The sequence below is a fragment of the Dermacentor albipictus genome, unplaced genomic scaffold (genome assembly GCF_038994185.2).
Source record: "Dermacentor albipictus isolate Rhodes 1998 colony unplaced genomic scaffold, USDA_Dalb.pri_finalv2 scaffold_12, whole genome shotgun sequence".
Lineage (NCBI taxonomy): Eukaryota > Metazoa > Arthropoda > Arachnida > Ixodida > Ixodidae > Dermacentor > Dermacentor albipictus.
In genome coordinates this window covers 2,043,813-2,054,156 of record NW_027225566.1, presented here as the reverse complement: position 1 = coordinate 2,054,156, position 10,344 = coordinate 2,043,813, and the positions used below count along the sequence as shown (strand labels likewise).

The window sequence follows — 10,344 nt, the reverse complement described above, 5'->3', positions numbered from 1 at the left end:
AACGTGCATGTAATATTTTATTCAAGCCACGGATTTAATGCTATCGTAGCAAATTCATTACGATAGCCTACACTTTTGCTCTGTCAAATTTAATAAGAGGCAAGATAAGCTTTCAAGATGCATCGGGAAATTCGTGATTGAAAACCGACAAGAAAACGCAACTGAACGGTACCGCGTTCAGCGCAACGTTGAAACTTCGGGTACTTTGCTGTCTTGTCATTTGCCCTTGCCGAGGTTGAAATAATTCAAGCTGCTCCGTAAGCGCGATTTTTGCAAGCTACTCAACAAAAGAAAATTGTGACAACCTCGTCGTCTGCTGGGGATCGAACACCTCCTAGCACTGACAACTCGCACAGGCGTACGAAGCAAACGTGAAAATACACTTCATTTGCTGTGTAGCGTGTCAACAAACGCATAGCAATCGGAGAATGCAATCTGCGGTACAAGTTTTTTATTCTCCCTTCGCGTACGTACCGAATTCGACGATCCCCGTTTCCACGCATTGCACTTGTCGGACGAGACGCCATTTTCCAAAACAAACCGGCGAAATAGCTCCGTTGACAGCTTTCCGCGCAATTTCGACGGAAAATCGCAGCGATCGGTGCGACTGTGCGACCAACCGGTTGGTCGCAGCCGAAAATAGGGGGGTCGGCACTGCGACTGCGATTTTCATCGCAAACGACGGAAATCGCACTTCCGGTGCGACGAAAATCGCATCATGTGAAACAGGCATATAAGGCGTGCTCACAGTATTTGCATCGCTCTCGGGTGGTGTTGGCATTCGTATCTGTGCCTTAATCCTCTTAAACGCATTTGAAACAATACTGATTGAACACTGCAAACTTTCTGCGACGTTTTCCACTTCTGCGTTTGCATTATATTTAACATTACTACTTTTTGCATCATCAAAAGTTATGACAATGGCGGCTTTTTAATTTATAAAAGGAAATGTACGCAAGGCAGCGGCATGAAGTTTCCTCGGGTACCGTATATACTCGTGTAAGGGCCGCCCTCGTGTAAGGGCCGCACCCCAACTTTGAAAGCGGATATTTCGAAAAAAAAAAAACAAAAGTTCAAAATGTCCCGCCAGAAAAGTGTAGTTAGTTCATTTACAGCCAGATGGCGCTGCACGCTTTTCCGCTTTTATTCTACTTCCGCCGACGCGCCGACCACGCTGTTGACAGCGCGCCGCCATATTTGCCTTGTGCGGCCTCTTTGTTGGCATCGTTCCTAGCATCGTGTCGATACGTTGGCAGCGCGACTTCAGATCGGTGTCGTCGGTGTCACTTTGTTGGTTGTAGTGAACCCTGCAGAAGCCAGCGCACGTGACGGACGATGGGCCGGCATCTGAGATCATTCACTGCAGCATTTAAGCTGCAAGTGATTGACTATGCCGAGGAGCACGGGAAGCGGGAAGCTGGACGAAAGTACGACGTCGATGAGAAGCGCGTGCGTTACTGGATGAATCAGAAAGATGCCCTCGCCGCTACTAACAGGAGCCGAAAGGCGTTTCGCGGGAAAAAGTGCAAGTACCCGCAACTCGAAAGCGAGCTCGTCAACTACGTCGTCGACACACGAAGGGACGGCTACGCCGTATCGACTGACATGATACGCGTCAAAGCCCTCAGCATCGCTCGCCACATGGAAATACCCCCGGCACAATTCAAGGCAAGTCGGGGCTGGGCTACGCGGTTTATGAACCGTAACCAGCTTTCTATTCGGCGCCGAACGACGATTTGCCAAAAACTGCCGCGCGAGTACGAAGACCACGTCATTAAGTTTCATCGCTTCGTGAATGCTCTCAGGAGGGAGCATGAATACGACCTGTCCCAAATTGGGAATGCGGACCAGACACCTGTGTGGTTCGATGCACCGGAAAGCACCACAGTGGATTTAAAAGGTGCGAAAAGTGTGTCTGTGCGCACGACTGGTGCAGAACGCCAAAGGTGCACTGTGATGTTGTGCATCACGGCAGACGGCAGGAGGCTTCCGCCGTACGTCGTATTTAAAAGGAAGACTCTCCCAAAAGAGAAGTTCCCTCAGGGAATCGTCGTACGTGCGCAAGAGAAGGGCTGGATGTCCGAGGAACTGGTCGTTGACTGGATTAAGACCGTCTGGGCAAACAGACCTGGAGGGCTGTTACAACGGAAAGCCCTCCTTGTTTTGGACAGCTTTAGGGGCCACTTGACCGACCGCGTCAAGAACCGAGTTGCCGCAACTCGTACGGACTTGGCCGTCATTCCCGGTGGCCTGACGAGTGTGCTGCAGCCGCTCGACGTATGCGTCAACAGACCATTCAAAGTGGAATTTCGCCGATGTTACTCTGAATGGATGGCTGGAGGCGTCCACGAGAAGACCCCTACAGGACGGCTGAAGCGGGCGTCGCTCCAACAGGTGTGTGAATGGATTTTGAATGCGTGGCGTGCCATGTCAGTAGAAGTAGTTGCTAAAAGCTTCAAGGTAACGGGAATTTCGAACTCCATGAACGGCACCGAAGATGACCGTCTCTGGGAAGACGCGGACGCCGAGGCGAGCTCCTCCGAGAACGAGGACAGCGAAATGGAATCCGAATAAAAACATTTCTGGCATGTCATTTGTGACTCTTGCACTCTGCTACTGTTGCATAAACAGTACAGACCTTTGGCCTGTACTGCCTGTACTAAATCGGCCTGATTCGTGTAAGGGCCGCACCTAGCAAAATTTTCGAAGAAAAAGTGCGGCCCTTACACGAGTATATACGGTATCCTAGCGCGGTTCGGTAACCAGCGAAGTCAACAAGAGATGGCAGCGCCGGCGCTTACGTCGCGCAAACGCTATCGCCGATATTCGGCCATTTCTGCAGCCAGCCGAGTCGGTCTGTCACGCTTCACGATAGAATAACGCGGCCTAGAAGGTGCGCTCATTACCACTGGTAGGTCATGTATTTTCTCAAGGTGGAAAACAAGCGTGTTGGCGCAGACATACGACGACTCATTCCCTCTCCCGGTGACACGCATCCTAGCCTATGAATCGGACAACGGCTTGGACGCAGCAGACGACGGAAGCGAGAAGCGTTTTTGATGGAGTAAACGTGCGCTTTCAGCTAGCTGCTTTATTTTTACCGCGGAGGGAAGCTGTTTTGCTTTACGAACAATGTCAGGTTCAATGCCTTCATTTGTTTCTCAGGCACGAAGTTTGCGTGACGTAACGAAAGCAAAACGAAACCATCAGCGCCATTTTGTACGCTTCGCGCCTACGTCACGCCTGGAACCAAATGGCGGAATCTCCTGAACAGAGCCCCACTTCGGCTAGACTGTTACGCGCAGGGTCAGTGTGCGATGCGTTTCATTTGTAAGACCACAGCGAGCACTCAAAAGATTTACGGTAGCGAAATTTTTTAGTTGGGTCCAAAGGCTCTCAAACAAAGTGTTCCGATGAATTCATGGCAATATCAATTCACACGCATAAAAAAAGAAGAAAAAGAAAACGAGACATGGGAGGTTGAACTGCACGGCTTACATTCGCTTTCATAACTGCCCACAAAAGTTAGCGCTAAAAGCAACCAACACATGTGAGAAGCTCGTGTTTGTCTCTCTTGCATGCTGTATTTTTTAGCACAAATCAGAGGAAGAACCAATTGTGAAGTTCATAGTTCATTTTTATTCAACATAAATCAATCATTTTTTTTTACAACAGATACAATTTTCTTGTTTGTGTGTGTGTGTACAACTATTGCACAACAGATGGGTTATTACACGCCCACATAAGCGTGCCTCTGTCTTCCGCGCTGCTGAAAACAATGAGGCCATCGCTCCTGAGGGAATTCGATAAGACAGTTCGCCAGAGAGCGAGAGAGCTTTTGGAAATATCAAGAAGAAAGATTTTTCGTTTAAACATGAATGTGCGTATTTTTCAAAATGCGTAGAGCAAAACATTTTAATCCATGCCACACCCCTCCACTTGAGACTCGGGCTAAGGAGCGGCCACTGCAGCTTAGCTTGCTGACAGCCTTGGAAACACAGCTGGTAACGCTGTAGTCCGTACAAGGACATGCACACCGAGTGCTTCACTGCCACAGCAGCATTACGAGATGCACCAGACCTTGCCTACTTTTACATTACGTGAAGTTTGAGCGAAAACTCTTGTGTGTAGCCTGCGAGGTCTCTGCCACCGTTTCATTAAACAAAATATTCAAAACTCTTGCAACCATTCAATTAGGCCCGTGCAGGCAGGAGTGTGCATATGGCCTTGAGCAAGTCCAATGTAGCATGATAAAAGCAAAGGCCCAGTCACCCACACAAAACACTGTGAATCCTGACTTGTGAGACTACCCCACTTGACTTACGATGTGACAACTGTACTTGGCCATTTGCCAATACCAAGGTGAACAGCCAGTCGCTGCGAGACGGTCAAAAAAGGCAGAAGTCACTGCACAGCCCCCCCTACCTAAGCAAATATACATAACCTTCAAACACGATATTCTTTTTCCTGCATTGGAAACTAGCAGATGTGCAATGTTCTTGTAACTCGGGTTAGACAAGCAGAGGTAGAGCACAAATGCCTGATTGGCATTGTCTGCTACTTCTCCAGTCCTTGCCCAGTTTCGGACTTAACGGAGCTACAAGACCATAAACCATTACAGAAAGACTAGATCAAGCAAGGCAGCACAACAAATTCTGCCTGCCACAAAACATTGTCTTGCGCTTCCAAAACCACCAAAACTGAAACAAGCCTCGATAATATTTGCTGGGCAAGAGTTCAGCATGGAGTACGGCTGTACATTTAGACCTTAATGTGCAGAAACAGTTATTTCCATGAAAACACTTAAAAAGAAAAAAATCAGATGCCCCAACAGGGTCCCACCTTGAACTTTCATCCGAGTGAGCACCACTCAGACAGTACTTGGGCACATTCTGTCTGCGTGCTGTCACATGTATGATCTTCCCACACAACTTCCTTGGTTCTCAACCTTCGAGTTTACCTATTTGACAAGATACAGCTCAATGCTGACATGTTCCGATTTGGAACAGTCCCAGTCAGAGATAAGCTGGAACATGGATGTGTGGCATCGCACGAGTTCCCTCAACACACATGCATTGCTTGGCAGGTTTGGCAGCAGGTGGCTTTCCACGGCAGCATCAGTGGAGGGGAGAGGCAGGGGAGGCTGAAGTAGATAAATGGCACGATGTACCAGGGAAGAGTTCCACGCCATTTCATTTTGGCCCTCCGATGTTTAAGAAGGACAGCAAGAAGAGAGAGAGGTTAGCAACAGTGGACAAAATATAAAGAGGACCAAACAATAAGCCGCATCATGAAACAGAAACAGGCGACTTCTCAGAGCAGGAAAGAGGGAGACAAAGGGAGAGGAAGAAAATTAAAAGAAGCATTTGCATGTGCAGTATGTATAATATGTATATGAATATTATATGTATTATATATATATATTAGTTCTCTGACCAATTGCCACCAGCCATCGGGAATGGACGCGCATGAGAAAAAAAAGTTTCCCAGGTGGTGGAGACTTTCTGTACATACATACATATACACATATTCATATATATATATATAGACACCAATATATATATATTTATATATGTATACATACATATATATGGACACATATACAGGGCACGAAAGGGGGGGAAAAGAGGGCATGGCCAGATGACAAGGAAGAAAACAATTGAGTAAAGCAAGAGAGACATTGCACGGCAATTTCCCGATGTGAAAATTGCATCGCAGCCCAAGTGACTCCTGTGTCAGGCCCGTTTTTTTTTTTTTCCCCTCTTATGTACACTCGTGTATGTATAGAGTTACCCTCGGGTCTCGCTAGGTGCGCGCACCCATCTCCCCACGCCCCCATCGATGACTGCCGCACCACGCTGCACACGGTGCATGCACGGCTGGCCCACAGACATGCCCCAACCTGGCTGGTAAACCTACCATCCCTTCCTCAGTGGCAGCAGTCAATACAGCTGCTGACAGCGGTGGTGCATGGAAGGGGGGCACGCATGCGCAATATAGCGAGAGCTGCTCTCCTCCTAAGACATCACCTCACAGGAACAAGTGAGCCCCCACCCTCTTCAATTAGTATCCCCCCTGTCACAATTGGCAGCGACGTTCTGTATCATCTTCCAGTGAACACACACACACGCACACAATTTGCAAGAAGTTGAACACGAGGGCAGTCACAGCAAGGAGGAAGGGAGCGGGAAGCAGCACTAAAACAGGCCCATTGCTGTACACAGAAAGCGAAAAAAAAAAAAAAAATGGAGGAACCAAGCTGTGTGTGTGTGTGTATATATATAAAAAAAAGTATGACACAAATGGGGTGGTGCAGTGCAGCAGCACAGTGTTTCGGCATTCTATATGCGTGCGTGCGCTGCCCATGTGACGCTGCTCGACCGGGCACGAAATACACTAGCTGAAAAGGTGACCAGAACAACAGCAACAACAAAGGGTGAACAGTGAAGAGCCCCCACAGCCAGACACACACACATCACTGCTTTGCGGAGCATCGTGAGGGCACTCTGAACCTGCACTCCCAAAAAGGCAAAAAAAACCGGCACAATAGGGGGGAAAAAAAAAGAGTTCACAACTGCCCACTATCACTCACCAACTTATAATAACTTAGCAGGAAATAAAAATCGCCCAATGGTGGGCACAGAAACAGAGTGACGCAGAATAAAAAAAAAAGTGGTGCACTGCACACTGAGAGAAGACGTGGGAGGAGGGGTGTGCATATGTCAAAAGAGAAAAGAATGGCAAGAGTGGAGCAGTGGCGAGCTGCCCATGGGGAGAAAGAGAAAGCCACGCATGGAAAGCAGTCTCCTCGTCGCACATGCAGCACACACACTGCGCCGTGGCATGGTCAGCGCACAACAAGGGATGAAGAGATGGCAAGTGGGAGGAGGCAGTTGAGCCAGGCACTTAACAAGGAAGGAGGAAACCGAGGATGACGAGAGAGGAACTGGGCAGACAGGAGGAGGAGGGTGCAGGAGGGAAGGAGAGCAGTGGGAGGGGGGCGAGACCCCCTTCAGGAGCCGGCCGAGTTGCTGCCACCATGCTCCTCCTGCGGTGATGAGGGCCCCCCGTGCGGCAGCGGCGCATCCTTGCGGGGTGGCATACGCTCGTTGATCTTGTCCAGACCTTTGGCCTCCTCGAAGCTGGTGATCTTGTGGTGCGGTGAGAAGCCTGCCAGTGCTGTGGGCCAAGAGGATCAAAGTTAGGTCAAAGCTCCCATTTGTGGACCAAATGCACAGACACAATAACTTCACCACTGCTTGCGTGCCGCAAGTTAACATGCTCACATCTTTACCGACTGCACCTAAATTCAGTGCAATTACATTTCATTGCCTTTTTCTGGCATGCGTAATTATGCCCAATCTTTATGCCTTATATATATTTAAAAGAATGCAAAAATTAAATAACTGAATTCATTTAATTGAATTCTGGGGTTTTACATGCCAAAACCACAATTTCATTATGAGGCACACCGTAGTGGGGGGGGCTCTGGATTAATTTTGATCACCAGGGGATCTTTAACGTGCCCCCAATGTACGGGACATGGTTGTTTTTGCATTTCGCCCCCATCGAAATGTAGCTGTGGCAGCTGGAATTTGATCCCGTGACTTCATGCTAAGCAGCACAACATCACAGCCACTAAGCCACCGCGGCGGGTAAGATCCAATAAATGTGGCCCATGTCTAATAAAGGGAACTTGGCCTGGACTGTTTTTTTTTTTTTGAAGCGAAGCTTTCTTTGCCTCTTCCTTCGACTTTCCCACTGCTGCTGCTGTCTGGCATACCGCGGCGTCGGGGGGTGGTTCAGAGCATGTGTATATATGACAACAGAGTATGAGAGGAAAGGCAATGCGAGAAACTCGTTCGGACCCCACCACATGTGATGTGCACAATGCCCTCCTGGAGCTCCCGTGTGTCACCACAGTAGCCTCTTGACAGCTGTGATTATCCGTGACACCCCATTAAAGCTTTGCAAAAACTTCAGCACTTTCCTTTCCACTAAGGTGAGAGTACAGATGGCACATGGAAATGTGGAGAGGAGGGGGGAGAATAGGCGCAGTTCCCATACAAGTCCCCTGGGAGGTGACTTAAGAAGGCTAGGAAACCCTGCAACTATATGACAGCTGTTGTGGGAAAACTGGGTAAGCTTAAGTTCAAGGTATGGTATAGTAGGTTCCTGCTATTTCTGAAAAAACACCATGCAAATATGTCAAGCAGACAAATTACGCAGGGTATGCAAAAGCAGCACTGCATTAATTAAAGCGCACCAGAGGGTGCAGGCGACACTACGGAAGCGGTCACATGTCAAATTAACACTTCTATGCCTGCCGTTGTAGCTTTGCGGGTATGACATTGCTAGAATTCATGGATTTGATTCCGACTGCAGCAACCGCATTTCATCACCATCAGCCTGTTTTATGTCCACTGCAGGACGAAGGCCTCTCCCTGCGATCTCCAATTACCCCTGTCCTGCGCCAACCGATTCCAACTAGCAGCCACGAATTTCCCGATTTCATCGCTCCACCTAGTCTTCTGCCGTCCTCGACTGCGTTTCCCTCCTCTTGGTACCCATTCTGTAACCCTAATGGTCCAACAGCTATCTAACCGGCACATACTCCAGCTGACGAAGTCGAATAGTGAAGTCCAATAGGGACACCCGAAACACGATGCTTCGTAAGGCAACGAAACAAGCACTGGGCATGCCTATTTACTCGTCCACTCAAAAACTGCTAGACATGGGTGCCCACAACACGGTGGAGGAGCTCATCAAAGCCCACCTCTCAAATCAGAGAATCCGGCTCAGTCACACGGAACACGGACGAGCCGTCCTACGCAAAATAGGATGGCAAATCGAGCCAGTACCCATAAAGACGGCCCTTACGGAAGACTGTAAAACGATCATTCAGACAAAACCCCTTCCCCGGAACATGACGCCAGGCAAGGACGACGAGAGGCGCACCGCGCGAGCTAAAGCACTAGCCCGGAAGCTGGAAGAGAACCCCAGGGTCCTCTATGCGGACGCCTCGCTCCGAAAACAGTGACCGTGCAGCGCTGGTGGTTACATCAAAAGACAGGCTGATGGTCAGCGCGTCCCTGAAGACAACAGACCCCGCAGTTGCCGAAGAAGCGGCCGTGGCCCACACACTCGCACAGCAGAGCGTGGACACCGTAGTCACCGACTCAAAGACAGCCTACAGAAGCTTCCGCAGGGGGGTAATCTCCTCCGCGGCCCGAGCCATTCTAGCCAAGCACAAGCCTCCGGGAAGAGCCATAGAGCTCGTGTGGGTCCCGGCTCACTCGCAGGTAGCAGGCAACACCATCGCCGGGTACCATGCCCGAGAAATGTCAATCCGGGCTGAGCCTGAGCCGGAAGAGCTACCGCACCCGGTTACCAGCTTTCGAGACATTACCCGGATGTACCGAGAGGAAAGGTGCAGACTGCCAGAACTGCACCCCAAACTCACCAGGCAACAGACGATCCTGCGTCGAGCGCAGGCGGGATCGCTTGCACATCCCGTACTCATGAACCGCATGTACCCTGCGGAATACGATATGTTCTGTCCTTTTGGCAGAAGAGAAAAGGGCACCCTGCCGCACGTCTTGGCAGAGTGCACAGAACTCAAGACCCCCCCCCCCCTCCTCTCCTTCCCACCAACAACCCCAATCCCCAACCCCTTGAGCGATGGGAGACCTTGTTATCCAGCACCGCCCTACAGATTCAGCTCGCACTGACGGACAGGGGCCAGGAGCCGCTGGAAACATATGGGTCCCGTAACTAGGGAACCACCCCATCTGGTGCCTGCGTGCACCACCGATTTATTTTGGGCCCAGCAAATGTTGCTTCATCATCATCTTACATGACCTGCCCGTTTGCTCTCCGATCCAAACCGCTCTCTTTCTGTCTCTTAACATTATGCCTAGCAATCTTCATTCCATCGCTCTTTGTGCAGTCCTTAACTTGTTCTCAAGCTTCTTTATCAGTCTCCGAGTCTCTGCCCCATATGTGAGCACTGGTAAAATGCACTGATTGTTCACCTTCCTTTTCAATGATAATGGTAAGCTTCCAGTCAGGACCTGACAATGTCTTCCGTATGCGATCCAACCCATTTTTATTCTTCTATGAATTTCCTTCTAATGATCAGGGTTCCCTGTGATTAATTGACCCAGGTAAACATACTCCTTCACAGACTCTAGAGGCTGACTGGCAATCTCGAACTCTTGTTCCCTTGCCCAGCTATTCATCATTATCTTTGTCTTCTGCATATTAATCTTCAACCCCACTCTTACACTTTCTCTGTTAAGGTCCTCAATCATTTATTGCAACTCATCTGCATTGTTGCTGAAT

General features: G+C 49.4%; 1 protein-coding gene across 4 annotated transcripts in view; it reads right to left on the bottom strand.

Annotated features, from left to right (window-relative positions):
* Positions 1-3,616: 3,616 nt before the first annotated feature.
* The window catches only part of LOC135921350 (serine/threonine-protein phosphatase 2B catalytic subunit 2-like), a 198,771-nt gene continuing 192,043 nt past the window's right edge, over positions 3,617-10,344 (bottom strand). For all 4 annotated transcript variants that reach the window (XM_065455678.1, XM_065455679.1, XM_065455680.1 and 1 more), the window contains one exon: positions 3,617-7,179. In XM_065455678.1, coding sequence (XP_065311750.1) covers positions 7,013-7,179 — 167 coding nt within the window. In that variant the 3' untranslated portion in view covers positions 3,617-7,012. The remainder of the gene's footprint in view (positions 7,180-10,344) is intronic.